The sequence below is a fragment of the Idiotropiscis lumnitzeri genome, chromosome 15, assembly GCF_059441095.1.
Source record: "Idiotropiscis lumnitzeri isolate Australia: NSW breed Sydney's pygmy pipehorse chromosome 15, RoL_Ilum_1.0, whole genome shotgun sequence".
NCBI classification, from domain to species: Eukaryota; Metazoa; Chordata; class Actinopteri; order Syngnathiformes; family Syngnathidae; genus Idiotropiscis; species Idiotropiscis lumnitzeri.
In genome coordinates this window covers 7,100,174-7,120,335 of record NC_142405.1, presented here as the reverse complement: position 1 = coordinate 7,120,335, position 20,162 = coordinate 7,100,174, and the positions used below count along the sequence as shown (strand labels likewise).

Sequence of the window (20,162 nt, the reverse complement as noted above, 5' to 3'; positions counted from 1 at the left end):
TCTCATGACTTCTAATTTCAATTTCCGCTTGTTGCCAACAATAAACATAACACATGGGCAATTGTGTAAACAATAATATGATGAGGTGACAATACATCTGCAGTGTATTGTTTCCACAGTCATAATGGCACTATGAGGGGAAACGATAACTACGACGGGCTGCTGCGAAGAAAATGAGTTTGACACTCCTGAGTTGCGACAATTGCAAAAATACAATTATTGGCAAAAGCAAATATTCCATTATGACAAGCAAGGTTGCTCGGTGAGTTGGAAGCATTTATGAATGAAGTTGATGCTGTTCCTTTGCTTTTTTTTTTGTGTGTGATGCTATTTTGTTTATAATCCCACCCATCATTCAAAGGCTTTAACGCCGTGGTCAGCACCGTCCTCCCCATCGATCATCACAATCGACTATTCCTGCGCTTGAAGTCTTTTACTCCCCAACAGCTGTGCTTCACTAAAGGAAACTTTTGCCAAGCTGTGCAGTTCATTTCGATTTGCTGTGATAGGGCTCGGAATGGAAAACCCGCGGGATGGTGTGCATTTGGCGTGCTGGCGAGGAAGATGATAGCTGCGTCGGTGACGGAAATAGTGTGACATCACACGAGTTTGGCGTCGCGGATGATTTTGACTTTATCACATATTTCCAATTCTAATCATGAAGACAAGACCAGTCATCCTTTGTTTTGTTTTAATGAGCGAGGTGCCGACACTTTTGCCGTTTTTGAGCAGATCGAACAGCAGGTTCTTGTATCCTCTCATCTCAGGGAACATTATTACAATTATACATCAGCCTGACTGAATTTTTAAACCAGCCCAAGAATTGTGCATGTAGTTGTGATAGTGTAAGTCTGGATTTAAAAACATAAAAAAGTGACACGGGAAGTTTCTATCGAGCTGCGACCAAATAAGAAACCATTACAAAAAAAAAAAAAAAATCAACTCGTCTGCTCATCACTCATCGTCTCCGTCTGACTTTATGGTTGTTGTTCCCATGGTGACTGTGACTGGAGGTCTGTACTCTCGCTGGGACTTTCGCTTATGTGGAGGTGAAGGCAAACAACAGTTGCAGTGTGACAGAAGGGGACGCTTTATGAAATTGCGCTGACAGTTATGTGGCTGTAACACTGACGGAGGCTGTTGTCAATCGTAGCACCCTATTCCTGTTCATCACGCTGATGTCCGATGTGGGCGTCGCGGATACGTCAAATATTGGAGAGTGCTTGAGAACCGGTTCATGCATGCAGCTCGGTCTTTTGAATTGACTTATTAGGTTCAAGAGAGGCAGGGAAACTCATGCAGAGCAAACCACATTGCATGGAATTTAATTATCATGATGCAAATGTGATAAATAGAAATAGACAAGTTAGAATTCCATCCAAGTGTTTGTTGCTGTATCATGAAATCCTGTTTATATATTTTCAGATTTTGACCTTTTAACATAATTACATTCTCTGTGTCCTGCTGCATGTGCTGAGCCTGCTTCATCTAATAGTGGCGTGACAAACTCATTAAAAAAAAAAGGAAACAGTTACCACACACATGATCACCAAAACTTCATTTTACTGCACTCCTGTGTGAGCTAGAATCCGTCATATAAACTATTTCACACATAAATACCGCCTTAATCACTTTGGTCACCCAGGACAAGGCGCTTACAAGGAATATTTATATCAGTGGTCCAGCCCCCGTTTTTATTTATTTATTTATTTATTGTTTATTTATTTATTATTTATTTATTGTTTATTTATTTATTTATTTTCCATTTATTTATTATTTATTTATTTTCCATTTATTTGTTTTTATTATTTAATATTTATTCATATTTGTTTATTTATGTATTTATAATTTATTTATTTTATTGTATATTTTTTTGAGGGTGCAGCATGTTGTGTGAACAAGAATGCTAGTCAGCAGTCCCACGGAATGGAATATGATGCTCGCGATCATCTTTAGTGACAGTGTGTGAATTTTTCCAAACTTCCACTGTTTATTGCTCTTCAGGTGCGTGTGTGACTCTCCTTACATTTCTCGGAGTTCTTCAAGACCTTGTCACGCTCTTGCTTAGTCCCGGCTCCTTCAATCCATCGCCGGTCCAAATATACAATCCCTGACACCATTATGTCAAAATATGATTTGTGCATGTGCGAGTAAATAGATGTAGTGAGTCAAAGGTCAGGGGAGAATAGACGGGACGCGGCTGTCGCACTGGCGGGAGATATTTGGGGGATGCCGTTAGCGTTTCACGGAAAAATCAAACGACATTGGCCGGGTGAGGTTTGCGGCACCCTTCGAGTCGACGCCGGCTTCAAATACGTTAAGTGTGAAGAGCACCAGCTGGGTGCTTCCTCTTCAAAGGATGAAGCAGCGCGTTGAGGAAAAGAGGATTGCTTTTGGTTCGAGGAGCCACTCTGAAGTATTGAAGTCAAGTCAACAAAGTGAGAGCGGGAGATGCTTGTGAGAGGCTTGATCTGTTTTGGGCCTGCAGTTATTTGCTAAGCTTGCATTGACATCAATAATTGCCCCCCCCTCTCGGCCACGTTTCAGTTTTCCCCTTTCCAGGCCAATGCAAATGTGTCAAGATGACCAAATCGTCGTCATCACCATCACACTAACCACTCGCTCGCCGTGCAATTTAAATTTGTATTAAAGATCTCACAAGAGCTGTAAGACAATATCAGAACAACGGTGTCACAATCTTGGAGCCCGATTGTCAAACGTGACCAGTCGAGCGCGGCAATGTGATATTGGCTCACCTCGCACGCTCTGCAGGACAAACTCTAAATAAAGAGGAGGATAATGTGCTAAACTCATTTTAGCTATGCATCAAGTCCTCCATGATACCATATCTGTTTCCAAAACAGGTATGGAGCAGTTAGCTGTTACCAGCGATGGCGTGTGTGTGTGTGTGTGTGTTGCTATGTATGCGCATGACTCGCCGATAAGGCCGCAGGAGGTCTGAGGAGCAGCGCCGCACACAAACACCGATATTCACACCAAGCGTACTGAGACATGATGTCTGGAAAGCCGACAGCAAAGCGGCCGGTTTATGGACTGTGAATTTGGTACCATGGCGTCTGATTCGTGTCGATGCGCGGTGGGGCAAAATGTTTGTAGCCGGAGATAAAGGCTTGTGTAAAGAGTCGTATACGTTGAGATATGGGAATCTAACCTCACTTAGGACCGTCGTCCTTGCACAATACCTCTAGGAAAAAAAACATCTATGAATAATTCTTTGAAATTTTTTTTTAAACCAAAAACTGAATTTGATACAGTTGGATTTTCTCATTGCTTGAAATGAGTAACACTGAACATTGGAGTCGTATATTCATGACATCATGGTTATTTGAAAATGTTCACTTTGACTGCAGTACCTTTCCGAAATCAAATGCGAATGCAATACATTTTCCATGATACATCTGCGTAACTCGGGACGACCAAATAAAATCTGAAGATTTAGGGAGACTTGTAAGTGGAGCTCGTGGAAATGAGTTCCCAACTATACTCATAAAATAAGCACCCAAGCCAAGTTCGACTCATTGGTGGGGACGTAATGTGACTGCCAACCGGGCCAACGATGTCACCGGGCAGCTCAAATTCTGATGTCGTGAGGGAGGGGCAAGTCACACCCGACGCCCAAGTTTAGATTTTAGCCACAGTCATAGTTCTCAGCGATTATCTTCCAAGATGTTAAATGGATCTCTCATTTTACTTTACATGTAATTTTGATGCTTAAAGGGGAAGTCCACCCAAAAATATTCTTAACAAGAATATGTTCTATGCAGGCCCGTTAGTCAAAACACGACATTCTGATTGATATTGCGTTTGCGGAATATGAATTAAGCCGGGGGGGGGGGGATTTGACATCCCCTTTAAGAACAGCACCTGTTAAATAGTTTAAGACTTTTACTCGAGTCATCTACTGATATTATTGTCTCTAAAAATACTTGGCATGTGGTATCTGCGTGTAAGGCGACGTGATTGTGATTCAGGTAATGTGCCGGAGGAGCAGACGAAGTTTTCAGTCAGTGTGCTGCCGATGTGGATGTGGAATATGAACTTGCGGAACGGCCCTTATCTGCGGGAGCAGCTTGATGAACAGACATCAAGTTTGCTGGACATGCGCCTTCTTGTAAATATTTGATGAGCCTACACTCTTTCCATGTCTTTTTCTTCACTGGATGTTAATTCAGATGATGCTCTTATATTTATTTATTTATATGTATTTTTTTTTATTAATTAGCCAGCTTGCGACGCACACTCCCGCACTCAACATGCATCCATGTTTTCCTCCATCGATCCATGCATCCTCATCTATGCCGCCATCCGTCATCTTTCCTTCATTTCCCGCCGTTACTCAACTTCCATTCTTCCCGATCAACAAGCCACCCTCCCCATCCATCATTTCTCCTTCCTTCCCTCTCTTTGTTTATTCCCCTTTTCTCTCCATCCTTAACCACTTCCTTCAGTCGTCATCCATCCATCTGTCCAGACTAAGCTGTCAACTCGTCCGCTCACTCATTCATCCACGAATCATCCTCCCGAGTCATGCTTTCATCCATTCACATATCAATCTATCAATTCTTCTACTGTTTCCTCTCCTTGATCGGCCCACATCTTGTCATCAATCACCCGTCATTCCTGCCTGTCATCCGTGCAACAACCTTCTGTTTATCATCCATCATCCATCCACCATCATCCTCCGTATATGCACGTATGTTCTCGTCTAGTTGAAATGAGTAAACTGAGCGAGATCATATCATTGGAATGGGATGAGATGCAGCTGGTTTCCTACGACAATCAGGAGTTGTAGACCAAAGAAAATACTTCATTTGTAATTTAGAGAGCAGGAATCTCGTTGGGATGAGGACGAGATTATCTATTGAGTGGTTTAAAATAGACATCCACGACACACAAAAGCGTTCAGTGCAGCTGGGTGCAATTACACGTCTGAATGTGCGCATATTTGTTTGGAGAAGCCAACGTACACGTTAGCCGGAGGATTATTTATTTATTTATTTTTCATCCACAGTTTTATTTTATTTATTTTTTTTGTTCTGTTCCTTTTCCTGTGCTTTCTCCATCTGTCTGTCCTCTCATTTATTATTCGCGCTGCTTGGCTGCTGTTTGCTTTTCCTTTCTCTCAGTGAATGTTAATTGTGTCTTTTTCTGGGTCACTTCTAATTTGAATTATGATGAGTGGGTCAGACTTTGCAGACAGCGCTACTAAAGCACCCATACCACTTTTGTACTGATGTCACTAAGTGCTCTCTAGGTTGCTGACTGTGCTTTTTTTTTTTTTTTTTACACATACCGTGAGCTCTAAGCTTTTTTTCAGGGCAATTTCACAACCTTGTGAGCGCTTATCTACAGGTCATTATAAGGACTACAGATATTGTACATATTATAGTTCCAGTATTTTGATACTGTAGTAAATCTGTTTAATTTTGGCGGACTTGGACGTAGTAGTAATAAAAATCAGATGCAGTGCAAATGGAACCGTTGAACACAAACTTAGACGGAATGTGTGACTTTATTTCAAGAAGAAATCGGAATCAAATCTGATTGTTTGCTCGACTCCACCAAATGGAGCATGGCGAGAAAATCAGAGGCGGGCAAAGTTCATAACCAGTTGCAAAAGGGTGTGGTTGCCGGCCTATCGCAGATAATCAGTCTTTATTCCCCCTAAAAGCAAAACCTGATGCCTCGTAAGTAATTCACTGTACAAACATGGCAGTCCTGAGGCTGTGAAACCGGCTCGCAGTGACGTGAAGCAAATCCTTTTGTTTGGTTGTTTTTTTTTCTTTTAATTGGGTGTGGCCTGCTCGATAAAATACATTTTGCAAGCTACTGATGAACAGAATCATAAGTTGTCTTTTTCGCCGCTCGTTTCAAGCCTCCTTTTTTCTTTGTCGTCTTCTCCTCTTAAAACCCACAGCTGTCCTCCATACCTCTGTGCTTCCCCTCATTTTCATTCTTACACCTCCACTCCCTTTTCAATAAACAAACTATTGTTTGCCAGACACCTCTGAGCGTCTCCGCACTTGTTCACGCCACACTCAAAGACATCCAACTACAAACAATCAGCTCTGCGTACAGGTGTGAATAGATGGCTAGGATGTGCAAGTGGAGATTCCCTCACGTCGAATTTGCGACATCCTTTTGTTCGCGTGATCCACTTGGGTGCTCATTCACAAGTTGGGGAATTGTCAGAATGTGCGGTTCTTGGCAACAACAACAACAAAATGCGAATTGTAAGAATGATTATCAAGTTGTATTTTTTATTAATTTTTTTTTTTTTTTTTAGAAAGTCTTAAAAAAAAACTTTTTTTTTCTAAGCCATTATCTCAATAGAATGTCGTATATTACTCTAGAAAAAAAGTCCTAAATTCCCCAAGTCCACTTCGGATGTCTTATGAAATCGGTTATAAAAAACAATATTCTCATATGAAAGCGATAACACTTCACATAAATATTTATCTCAATCTATTCAAATGTTTGTTCTTAAACACGTGTCTGTGTCACTAGATCACTCCACACTATATAATCAATCAATCAATTCGGAGGTGTGATAAATATTTTATCATTATTCTGACAAGCACAAAATGATTCTAACTGTATTTAAAAAACAAAATAAATCTGAATCAAACTAAGATAACAGCAGATTAAGTGACTTTTATCTCTTGAAAGTCTCCTTTCAAAATGTCCTCACTCCTTTATCTGCGTCTTGTTTTATTTCCCATTCCCATTTAAAACACATTGATTTAAAGCAGCAATGTTTATTTTATTTTTTTTTTTTTTTTGTTTTTTTTTTTCATTTCCTGCAGTAAACTCCAGAGAGTAATTGATGAGACAGCGTGCTCTCGCAAAGCCATGGGCCTGTTTACTATTTCGATCACAAACTTGAAGTGTCATCCCGAGTTGAAAGACGCATTTGCCACATGCGGGACTAATTATGCTTCGATTTAAACCAAGTGTATGATTAGGCTTGCTGCCTTTATGGTGAAATGACAAATGAAGAGGCCAGTCATTGTCATGCACAGATCATCAAATATACTTTCTCTCGTCTTTCCATCTAGCGTCTACGTCTCATTACCAAATTGATTCTCTTTCATGTCCTTGAGGCACAGGTGAAGGCGTTTTGTCACTGGAGACAAGGTTTGTGTGCGTGCGTGTGTGTGTGTGTGTGTGTGTATGCACGGCCCCGCAATTGACAAGCTCGGTGGCGCTTTGGCCTTTTATAAATCATGGTCACGCAGCGTAGTGGGTTTGACTGGGACTAATGGGGGAGCAACGCAATCAAGCCAAGTGTAGAATGAAGCGCTCATGTGACGAGGCCGCTAATGGGAACATCCAGTGCTGAGGGATAGCAGCATGGAGCCCCCTTGGTCCTAATCTTGCTCATTCGTGTGGGATTGTTTGTGTAGAACCCGCCATCATTTTTACAGTGCAAGCCACAATCCACAGTCTTGTCTTTCTACTTTCTTCTCATCAGATGGATATATTGATGTTGACCAAAGGGCCTCCCATTGGATGAATTATGTAACAGCCTCAATAGGTGATCAAGATAATTGTGCATTCTTGTGTGGCAGTTGAGAAAAATAACCGCGGCATGTGGCCCCAAACAAATTCTCTTTGCACGATGTGAGAGTTGCATGTGGCTCGTGACCACCTGGTTTCAGAGGACCGTGACAAAATATCACAAACGCATATGGGAAAATGCATTATGGACCAAGGTTAAACTTTTTGGCATATGATTCCCAAAAAAAAACAAAAAAAAGCAGCCCTGCTCGACACCAACAGAACACGACACCGACGGTGAAGCATGCCAGTTGTAGCATCACGCTACGGGGATGTTTTTGGAGTCTTAGTCAAGGCAGGAGGGATTAGAAACAGTTCCATATAGGAGTCATTGTTAGCACAAAAACTATAGGCGTCTGCTAGGAAGCACAACAATTCGGGCTGGGTTAAAAAAAAATTCGATTTTAATCGATTTCCTTATAATAGCCATTGGCTTCAATTCTTCATGTAAATATTAATATTTTTACTAATGTACCTAGTCACAGCAAGACATTTCCTTGCGTAAGTAAAATTAGTACCGCGCGAAATCCTTGATTGAATCGAAAATCAATCCAAGTAAATCATGAATCAAAAATCGAATCGGATAAATTTGGGAAATTTGAGTCGATATCCAGCCGTAACAATAATGTCATGAAAAGCCTACTAGAACAGCCGAAATGTATTTCGGGTTACTCAGAGGCCCAGCTGTGTTTATTCGCTATAAGTAATTTATCTTTGTTTAACTATCCATGCCTGTGACGTGTGGCGAATTGGAGCGCAATTACATGTTCTTCCACTAGATGGCAGAGGGTACAATTAACCTGCATGTTTGCGTAACACACTTTCGACTGTAAAATATGTGCCTTGGCTCAATAAAGGTTGCGAGCTATCATTTGAATATGTTTTCAGAGCTTAGGCAGTGTAATCCTTTGAATGTACTTTCCTTTCCGTCAACAAATACAAAAACTTTCCTGCCGTCATGTTTAATTTTAGTAACAGTATATGCTTCTCACTTTAGTGTGGATGCTTTAATGTTTGCGTCACAGTGGCAAACTAAGTTCCAGTCGAGCGGCTGTCACATACTAACAGCATTCCCTCTCCCTTTCCTCATTCGGGCCTCTACCTCATTTATTCTTCAAAGGGAAAGCCAGGCATCTGTGTATTACGCGGTGCCCGGGGCGCCGTGCTGACTTGTGTTAAGTAATAACACGGCGTGACGTCAAAGGCTCTCCGTCTGAGCTGCGAGAGGGAGGGCGAGGCGGCGCAAAGAGAGGGGATTGGAAGAAAGGGAGAAGGAGAGGCAAACATTGGTGAGCGGCGGGCAGGGCAGTGTGTGAGAATCTGCATGTTGTGTCAGCTGCTCCTCGTCTGTTCGCTTGATAACGCCGTGCAGACAAACAAGTCTTTAAATAGTGTTTTGAAAAACACGCCGTCAATCAGCTCATATTCATTTTGTTCTTGGCAACTTGCCGTTATCTAGGCCTTCGCTGCAAACGTCCTGCTTATGTAATATTATTTTTCAACGGCATGTCAAAATCTAGACGTTTTTTTTTTAAGGACTGAGTAATCTCCCATATGTGCGTTGGGAGGCGTTCTCCACTCCTTGGTAAACACAAGTGACAGAAATGGCTCTGGACTAGAGGATACATTGGGGGGGGATTACACCCTAAGACAATATAGCAGTCTTAGCATGCCTCGTTATGGCTGCTGACCTTTCTCTGTCAGGTGATGTCTGTCTTTTATAACCGTAAATACCACAGGCATGCATACACGCAGATTGTATACTGTCGTGCTTAAAAAAAGCACAAGAATCCCGCACAGAATGTAAAGTGGCAGCTATGACTTTGGCCCCAGAGGACACTCCGTATATTAGTTGGGCTGAGCTGTTTACAGTCAAAACAAGCCGCGGAGCCGCATGAGTGCTAACTTCCACCCTAATCTCAATGCACGGGGCTTCGTCAAACCTTCTAATCTCTCGCTCGGTGCTCGCCTACTGCCTGATCTGTCATCTGTGAGCCCCGCTGCGCTTTCCATGAGAGACTTTTCGCACATATTTGCAGCTTTAAAACTAGCACATGACTGTGCTCGACAAATCTAAGTGCTTGAAGAATGTCGGAAAGGCCACCCTGTCCATCGGCAAGCAGACGCACAACAGAGGCCACGAAAAAAATAATATATTTTGCAGGCTGTTGCAATTTTGAATAGGAATGACTTGAATTGTTCTTGAAAACATGGTTTGCGTTAAAGTTACAGTAGGAACCACTTTTGGTCCCGCAAGGAACATTCTCATGATTGGCCTGTACTAGTAGTTAGGTAATAAGAGTCAAGAATACAAGGATGTACTGTATGTAGGCGGCCATCTCAAAATTGCCAACATAATGAATGTAATTGACGAAATTAACTTCACAATTCTATCCAATCAGGTTTATGGGCCACTGGGTCTTTTTTTCCCAACCAGTATACAGTACACATGTTGTTTTCCAATGGCCATTTGGAGGCCCTGCAGCGTGAGTGGGCCCCAGGCTTTAGCCCATGCACGCCTGTACATTAATCCAACCCTGAGTGTGGGTTAAGGTTCAAAGCTATAAAAATAGGAGTCTTCACAGCACCATAAGAGCATAAACAAGATCACAATAATAATGATAATAAAGTGTCTTTGAGTACTTTAAAAAGCGCTTTCAAATAAAATCAATTAATATTATTATTATTATTATTATTATATAGACGGACATGCTATCCACTCATGCTCCATGCTGCGTCGTTTTTAATATCATACATGGTTTTCGGAGAAAGTAGTGCTTTCAAGTGATTACATTTTTTAACTAATTACTCACAAAATATTTTCGTGATTAATTGTGATTAATAAAATTTTTAATTTTTTTTGTGGGAAGCTTGTTACATTTACTTGAATAATATATTGTAATTAATGTAAAATCCCATAATTTAAGAGACGACAGCTTTGAAAAAAAAATATAAAAAAAGACAATAACCCCCAAAAAGTAAGCACATAACAATTCTTGCCCAACGAGAACAGCACAAAAAAACACATAAGGTTCATATTTTGTCATGTGAAAGTGGATTACTTTTGTAAAAAAAAAAAAAAAGGTTCACTTATATGAAGAAACTTCATGACATTGTTAAACGATGACTTCACGTCACGTATGTATATATATATGGTGATCACATATAGGGGGCTGCCCTGCGTGTGTCTGTGCTCTTTAATTTTGGCAGCAGCAGCAGCGTGCGTGGAGCACAGGCGTGACGTCAGCAGCCTACATCAGCACCTTGGATACGGGCTCGCCACTCACCATAGGGATCCTGCCCCGTTTTGGACCAATCGCGGCTGTGTTTTCCACATAGCGTTCAACACCACCCACCCACGCACACACTGCTGCTGCTCGCTTAGGAGCCGATTGTTCAGCAGGCAGGGAATCTCCTCCCAAGTACAATCCCTTCACAAGCGATTGTGGCACCGTCACATGAAGAGGAAATAGGATACTGTCTCTTTAAGGATTACAAAAAGCAGCACGAATTTGCGGAAGTATAATGTAAACAAACACCCCCCACACCACGCTGTTTTACAATCTTTGTGTTTTTATAATGTATATATTTGATAGTGTAGTGTGTCTCTTTTTTCGGTGTCGCTTCAGTATTTTAACCATTTGCCGTCAGCAGCCCAACCTTATCTCTGACGTAAGCCCTCGTCACGGGCGTCCCTCCCATTTCGCGGAATCATATGTCTCAAGATTGATAGGGCACGGCGGCCAATGGACACGCGATACGGGCGATACTCTAAGGGCGGGGCTTGCATTCCCAGCCAATGGAAGCCACCCATATTGTTTTGACCTCTGTAACCGCATCACCGCCTACCTCGTGCCCATGGCGGAGGAAATCTATAAATACGGGCGATCGTCGGCCAGGCGGAGTCGAAGTCGCTGAACTCCCGAGAAGGAGGGAGCTACTCCGCCGAGCCTGCTGAAAAACACTCGAAATCACCTTCAAATCCAGAAACTCAAGCAATCGGCAATCCGCAGATATTTTTCATCGACTGGAATAACCTTTTTTAAAAAAAGAAAATCGTAATATATTATACGTGAAGAAAGTATTCCTACTTTTTTCTCTCCACTATTTGCACTAACAGTACTTCACAACTACTGAGAATTCTTGATTCTTTTTTCTAAGTGAGTATTTTCATCTCTTTTGGAAATGTGATACGTGAGCTTTTGTGCCTTTATTTTGGCTTGACGTACTGAAAGCTCTGTTAACTCTTACTAAGCTGATTTGCTGCGTCAGTCTACGAAAGTTAAGGTTCGTGTGTCTGGGTGTGGGGCGAGATGGTGCGGCTCATATTTTCTCCTCCAAAATGATGTCTGATGTCTTTATGATAGCTTGTTCATGACGCGTTGCTGAATAGAAATTGTCGTTTGTCGGCGATATATATATTTTTCTCTTTGCTCCCCACTGGTGTCAGCTCGTAAATTATCAATGGAAGCCAGCAGCTCTCCACTATTGTAAGCGTATTGCTCGAACTTTGCCAAGCTGATAAGGCTAAGTGTGTTGTTTCGCAATACTTTGCTGTACATTTACCACAGAGATGGCTTTTTTTTTCTCCCTTCCCTCACCAAAACCAATAGATCAACATTTAGGTACAACAAAAAGGTCAATCTTATGTGCCTTCACTGACCAAGCCTTTTTATGTAATTACTGTATTAAACCTCCATTTTTATATTAAAAGTGCTGTTTGTCATAAAGTATTTGCTTTTTGCTTTGTAGATAAATGGGTGTAGCCATTCTTATGGATGTTATACACAGCAACACTGTCATTCGATGGTCAAATGACTTAATTCAATGGATGTTATTGACTCTGTTTTCAGTCAATGCCATCTTCTGCGTTTTATGGATGCTACATTATGTAACCAGATTCACATTTATTAGTTTTCTAATGTCGTTAAGATCTTACTTTTAGATATCTAGATATTTATAAACAGATTGAAAATCAAAGTGATTATTTAAAAAGGACATTATCTTCAAAGGCATGCTCAGATTTTCTGCTGTCGTTACAACTAGTGAACAGTTATCCCCAGGCAGTGAGGGTTTCTAGCAGATAAATGTTTTATTTATTTTTTATTTTTATTATTTTATTTTTTACACTTTTTTACACAATCCGACTCTAACAGTTTTATTTGTCACTCTGTTTCCTTTCCAGAACGTTTCACACTGTGTGGAAAAAAAAGCTCTTCTGCAAGTACCGCACTTTTACCCTTCGGAACACGTTTGACCAACGTTTCGGTCCCTTAGGCCATTCTGCCCCAAGATCCTCCCGTGTTGTCAACCACGGCTAAACCAAGCAAAGCCAATCGACCCATCTTCACGCACGGCCGGTCTCCGCTCACCTGGTAAACGTCAGCAGTCAGCTATGCAGCTTGAAATCCAAGTAGCTCTCAACTTCATCATCTCGTACCTGTACAACAAACTGCCCAGACGGCGGGTCAACATCTTCGGCGAGGAGCTAGAGCGGCAGCTGAAGCAGAAGTACGAGGGACACTGGTACCCGGACAAGCCATACAAGGGCTCGGGCTTCAGATGCATCCACGTGGGAGAGAAGGTGGACCCTGTGGTGGAGAAGGCAGCCAAAGAGAGCGGACTGGACATCAACGATGTCCGCAACAACCTTCCCCAGGACCTCAGCGTGTGGATTGACCCCTACGAGGTGTCCTACCAGATCGGGGAGAAAGGCCCCGTCAAAGTGCTCTACGTCGATGACAGCAACGAGAGCGCGGCGAGCAGCGGGGGGCTCGATCTGGACAAGGAAATCAAGAACAGTTTCAATCCGGACGCGCAGGTCTTCATGCCCATCAACGAACCCATGGGCGGAACCTCCCCGGGCTCCAGCTCGCCGTCTCCTCCTTTCGGCCACTCGGCGGCGGTCAGCCCTACTTTCATGCCCCGCTCCACGCAGCCTTTAACCTTCACTACCGCCACCTTCGCCGCCACCAAGTTTGGCTCCACGAAGATGAAGAGCAGCGGGCGCAACAACAACAACAACGCCACTAACGCCACCAGCAAGGCGGCTCGCACCTCTCCCACCAACCTGGGCCTGAATGTGAACTCTCTCCTGAAGCAGAAAGCCATCTCCACCTCCATGCACTCGCTCTACGGGCTGGGCCTGGGAACGCAGCAGCAGGCCAAGCCCTCGGCCCTGTCCCCCAACGCCAAGGAGTTTGTGTTCCCCAACCTGCAGGGCCTGAGCAACCAAAGCGCCCTCTTCCCGGGGGACAGCTCGCTGGGTCTGGGCCCGCTTCCGTACAGCAACGCCTTCGACGTGTTTGCGACTTACGGCGGCCTTAACGACAAGTCCCTGATGGATGGCTTGAATTTCAGCCTGAGCAACATGCAGTATTCTAACCAGCAATTCCAGCCAGTCATGGCCAACTAGTACACCGAGCTAGTACTTCTCACAGCAACGACCAGATAATGTGACCGCTAGTGGTGGTGGTAGAAGGAGGTCTCAAACTCAAATGCACATTTAGAAAAAAAAAAGAGAAAAGAATGTCAAGGTTAAAAGGAAAAGTGACGTCAGCTATAAGATCTCAGTCACAAGTCTTAAGAATATGAGCCCGAGGGTGAACTACTTTGCCCCCTTGAGTTACAACTTTTCTTTTTACCCTCAGTGGTGACGCTTGTTGTACGAGATGTCCAAGCTTGGTTATCCAAACTTCAACTTGCATTATTGTTATTTCATTTGCCAACCGAGCACAAAATATTTTTTTATGTTACTGTTTAAGATATATTTAAATGAAAAAGACAAAAAAAAAAAAAAAAAACACCACCACAAGTCATGGCCTCTTTCAGTATTTTGACAGAACTGGACATTGCCAATCTTTCAAGAAATTGGCAAAGCTAAGTGGGATTTTCTGGTCTTTTTTCTAATTGTATAATTTAATTTAGTACAGAGTTTGTAAAATATCAGAGTATCTATTGTTTCTACGACACGGTATTGCATTTATATCTTTTTACTACTCCAGTGATCTGTGATGGCTGCAGCAACTTTTTGTTTTCTTTTTTATTGAAATTATTAAAAAAAAAAAAAACGAATCCATCTTTCAAAAAAAAAGACATTGACTACTCTAAAGACTGTGTGCAGAATATTCCGTAGTGGTGGGATTTAAGAATATTTGCTTTTTTTGGGGAGGGGTGGCATAGAGTTGTATTTTCTGTTAAGAGTAAAAAAGATTTTTGCTATATTATGGACAAAATGTAATCGTATATTAATTTTGTACCTACATTGTGCAATACTTGATAAAACAAAACGGTATAACAAAGTATTCGGAGTCAGTGTCTTACATGTTAACAGGGACTGATAGTTTGTTAAGTTTGTATTAAAAGGCTTGAAAATAACGGCTTGTTTACTTGGGTCTTTGTGGGGACGTTGAAGCCACGTTCAAATTATTACTTAGGTGGGGATTTTTGGGCACCACTTCACATGAAATATTATTTTGATCACAATTTGAGTGAGAGACAAAGTTAACTCGCATGCACATTTCTTAGTCTCTTCATGAGGAACTCACAAGGCGTTGCTGGTCATGCCGTGTTGTGTCATAACCTCTTGAACTCTTGCTGGTGGAAGCAAGCAAATGGGCAAATCACTACTTTACAAAAAATAAAGTTTTGGTCTGAGGAAGAGCCCATCGATCGAAAAGATTTAAATATTTTCTTTAAACGAGAGGTGAGCCCCAAAATTATCTTTACAAGAATAATAAAGCATTTATTAAGCAGCAAAATCCCAGGGGGCGGCCATTTTGCTTTTTTCTGCTACTCACTGTCGACTGAAAATGACACCGCAGTGCTTAAAAGATCAGCGTGAAACGTCACATGACCAAGCCCAGAAAACAGGTGAGTCGTGATTGGATGTTACCTGAGCCCTTAGCACTGCGATGCCATTTTCAGTCAACAGCATGTGACAAAATGGCCGCTCCCTGAAATGGCTAAAAATCGGATTTTGCCGCTTAATTCATATTCTATAAATGCAACATTAATCAGAGTAGCGTGTTGAGACTAGTGGGGGCACATACAACATATAGAAAGTATTTTTTTTTAAGTAATTTTATTTTCCCTTTAAATGTTAAAGTTAAGGACTGTTTTAGCGTTGGTGGGGCGACGCGTTTGGGTCGTGGTTCGTTTGAATCCGAGCTCCGGCCTTTCCTGTTCGGACTGCGCATGTTCTCCCACGATCCCACTGAGTCTAAGCGCCATAAAAAATGAATAGATGGCCTTGGAGGAGGTCCGCACTTCACCGAGCGCCTCAAGTTTTCATTTCGAGGTGGACAGAAAGTTGCATCCAGAATCCACAAAAGTAAGATCCTGAACTGAATCATCGGCAGCATCTCGGACCAGGAGGAATCACTCCCCCGCGGGTCAGCAGCACAGTCACACATTAACTAATGAAATGCATCACGACAAAGTAAGAAAACAGAATTCAAATGTTCTTCACAAGCAGCTCGTTATAATTCACTCGGCAGACTTGTCAATGGATAACTGGCTGCGAAGGGTTCAGTGGTTTGACGACATGTTGTTCATGAAAGTCACCGTGTTTTTTGCACTCAAAGAAACACTTTGAGGAATTTCAATAAAAAGCCGCAATCTTTTGAGAGCGTTTTTCCGCATCGAGTTTGTGCTGCTGCTGCATATCTTGAAATGTCCGGGATTAAAAATAACCCTCGTGGTGTATCATGATCCCTCTGGGGGGGCCGCCTCATCGTCACTTGACTGTCTGCGTGTCCCTTGATACTCCGAGGGTGGGTGGGGGGGCGGTGGCTGATAGTGCCCTGTAAAGTTCACCGTGTGTGTTTGTGTGCTGATACTGTGTGCACAACAGAGCGTGGTGGTAGGAGTGTTTGTTTATCATCATCGGGATGAATGTCTCAAGGGAAGGTCGTCCTGAAAATGCCTTTTTGCACTCGTTTATACATTTACAGGACGCCGTCTGTCGAGCTCAGGCTTTAACATGACAACGACATGATTTATATGTGCTATCATACTCATGTCACCTGATTACAGTTATTGACTTGAGAGGTTGCGTCCTTTGCTCAAAAGATAGTGACTCGAGCGTGTACGCGAGTCGGGCGGCTGTTATGTAATGACTCGAACATTTTTTTCCCTTCATTCCGACCGTTCCATGAAAAGCCCTTAGATAAGTACGAGACCGGCGAAAATATATTACTCTGGATTTAATAAGCAGGTCATCTCCTCCACAACGTCTAACTGTATTCTCTGGAGACTTCAGTTGGAAATCGAATAAACAAGTCAAGAACGCTGAACAGAAAATATTGTGCTTCTCCAAAAGCGCTCTCAACATATTCGACTGAGAATCCTTGATTTTTTTTTTTTTTAATCGAAACATTATATTTGCCCTTAATTTCAAACAAATGGATTAATTAATTAATTATTTACTAGAGTAGAATCTGAGGCAACTTATGTCGTAAGAATGATAATGCCCAAAAAAGACAAAAGCAACAGCTCTCTATTTAATTTTCACAAGAGCGTTCTTTCCGACCTTTAAATCATTTGAGACAACCGTCAGAGTGCTTGACGCTCAACCTGACTGATAGCACACACCAAGGCCCTCGTGACTGTTTGCCTAAAGGCTGAAAGAAATTTAGCCGTCCTGTGGTTATTTCAATTTGACATCGTTGGCGCTTTGGGTCTAACGCGTTTTAACTCCAAGAATTTTTGCCGAGGCGATATCGATGACAGAAATCCAAACAAAGCACTATTTGTACTAAGAATAGCAACGAGGACAAGGTGAGTCCGGCAGCACTCCCGATGCTCATCTTGTGCCAGGCTGCCAGTCTGCCCTTCGCCTCCCATAAAAAGACGGCGCAGCTCAATGGCGCTGGCGGCGGGTGCCAGCGGACAAGACTTTATGGTAATGTTACCCTCCTCAGCAAAAAGCACTTAATGGCTTTTCATTCGCCTGCCTTCGCTCTCAGCCCATCTATTTCTGGAAGCTCGCTGGGGCTGATTGAGCAATGATAAGCTGGAGGGAATGTTGCTTTGCTATTAACATGACTTCACCACACCTTATCTGTACCTCACAGGGGAAACCATAGGAGGATCTATTTGCTCGCGTATAACTTAGCTTCGGAAATCAGACCTTTTATTTTCTTTCTTCTCGAAAGATCACATTGCCTGACTAGTCTCGGTGTGGGAGCTTAGGGTGTTGACACAGTTTGAAACAGTTGCTCACACCCATTTGGATAACAAGAATTATGGCTGGTAGACAGGAACACTTTTGCATCCCTTCAATTTTAATTCCCCCCGCAGCTGCAAACGGGCATCGTCGTATGCAGATCGCTGCATGATTTTTCAAAGCAGTGATGTCTTGGAGAGCATTTTGGTGCTTATTTGGAATGCGTTACACGTCTGGTTTGTCTCCTTGTACTTTCTCTATTTAACATTTATGAGGCATTGTGGGAGTTGTCTGGTTTGCTTTGTACACTCAATATATCCCCAGCAGACACTGGTGTGTGTGCGCCCAGCCCTTTAAACTGCAGATGATCTTATCTGCAGAGGGAAACTAAAAACAAATACAGTACAGGCTTTGCAGCCCCCCCCCTCCACCACCCTAACTTTTACTGCTACGTTTGACGCATTGTGGCTTCCAGCGCTAGCAAGCTAGCACGCCACGCCCATACCTGCTTCGGAGGTCCCATCTAACACGACGAGGGCAAAACTCTTTCTATATCTTATATTAAAGCAGGCGTGTCAAACTCATTTTTGTGGACGGGCCAGATCATCGTTATGGTTTCCGTCAAGAGAGCTGTTATGACTGTCAACCCATATAAATGTATGATCACCTTACATTATCCCATAAACTCAATCAGAAGCCAGTCAGTAATTGTTTGTTCAACAATTCTTCAATTCATTTAAAAAAAGGGGAGGATTGTTAACAAATAAATGGTGATATCACATATTTCAATGTTGTTAAAAGGGAAGAAAATGGGCTAGAAACAGGAAGTTGACGCACATGATTTGGACTTCGCGGGCCTCATAAAATGAGGTCACGGGCCAGATCTGGCCCCCGGGCCTTGAGTTTGACACCTGTGTATTAAAGTGTATTTTTAAATGCTCTGTTCTGTGAATATGGTTTGGAAATTTGATTTAAGGGTGGGGTCACAGCGAACGTATGCATGACGCAGCGTTATTCACAAATGATTACGCCAGTGGACAGCAAGGTCGGAATGTCTGCCTCATGGAGCTGAGATTCGGGTTTCGAATCTCAACTATAGATTTCTATAGCAGAGTTACCATTTTCTCTAAGAAATTGATGACTATCATACATATATTTTTAAAATAATTTTTGTTGTTGTAATTTTATATTTATTTCATTTTTTTTTAATTGGCCTTGGAGGGGTTTGGTGTGGGAGAACCCATGACCTCAACCACATCAAACGCGTGTCAACTCCATACTTTCTTCCATTTTCACTCTTCTATCCCAGTCATTTTCTCAAAATAACTTACTATCACTGTCATTGCAATTATTGAATTATTCCAACCAAATTCCATTCATATCACTGTTTGATAAGAACTTAAAACCCTTTGCAACATTATCTGGATATGGTGCGGTTACTGCACCTCTATTTCTGGATTAAATAACATATTTTTAAACTTCTCAGCAATCTACAAAGACCACTCTGTTCCCACCCCTCAACCATTAACTTTCCTGAGTACTTGCGGGGGGAAACAAAATACTTTCAGTCGTGTCCAAGTGACATGAAACATCGCTTGCCATGCGGGAATTAATCAGTGCGGTGCAATCTGCAGATCAGTGGCACGGGTGCTGCTAGTGGGGGAGCGACAGCAGGGGAAGAAGGTAAAGAGGGGAGGGGGGGAGTGGACACCTGCTATCCATCACTTGTGTGTATGCGTGTTCAAAGAAAGAAGGAGATAGGACAGAGTAGCAACAAAGGAGTCTTTTGTTGTCCCTCACAAGCTTCATGCTCACAAGAGGCCGATTTGCAGCCATGATAGAGCGCAGTGCTAAATTTTGCACACACAAATGTATGTAGAAAATAGGACCGCGGATCTTGTTGAAGATGAGGGAAAATCAGAGGTGGCAAAAGTCCTCAAACTCTGTATTTATAAGTAGATACTTTTGTTAAAATATTTAAAAAAAAAAAACGACTCAGGTACTGATTGAAATGTCCCTAAAGAGGGAGTTTGCTTTGTTAAAACTACCTAGCAAGATTTGAATGTAGCCTCATACCTCACTTTACTAATTCCCCTCTCGAGTCTCGAAGCAAAGACATGCCAATCTCTAACATGTAAAAGCGAGATTGTCAAATTCACAAAGAACGCATGTTCAGTTTCAACAAAATAGCAGCACTGCTAATACTATGCTAGCATTAGCGCTCTACACGCCAACGTTAGCCACAGCTGCTACGCTGGTAGCATGACTTATTCCTGATGGAGGGTTACTGTAAAACTTGATGTTAGCGGAATGAAAAATCACAAAGAAGCTGCCACACAAGCCGCAGATAAACTCGATTCAATCGCATCTTAGCTTAGCCTCCATTTAACACGTGACCGGAAGTGTCTGTTGC

General features: G+C 42.3%; 2 protein-coding genes across 2 annotated transcripts in view; one reads left to right on the top strand and one right to left on the bottom strand.

Moving 5' to 3' along the window:
• LOC148322576 (uncharacterized) overlaps window positions 1–20,162 on the bottom strand; it is a 47,181-nt gene that overhangs the window by 12,440 nt on the left and 14,579 nt on the right. The window lies entirely within an intron of this gene.
• On the top strand, window positions 11,474–14,958 carry tob1a (transducer of ERBB2, 1a). Its single transcript, XM_088317213.1, has 2 exons — window positions 11,474–11,741; window positions 12,767–14,958. The coding sequence occupies exon 2, from the start codon at window positions 12,977–12,979 to the stop codon at window positions 13,994–13,996; it is 1,020 nt and encodes a 339-aa protein (XP_088173339.1). The 5' UTR covers window positions 11,474–11,741; window positions 12,767–12,976; the 3' UTR covers window positions 13,997–14,958.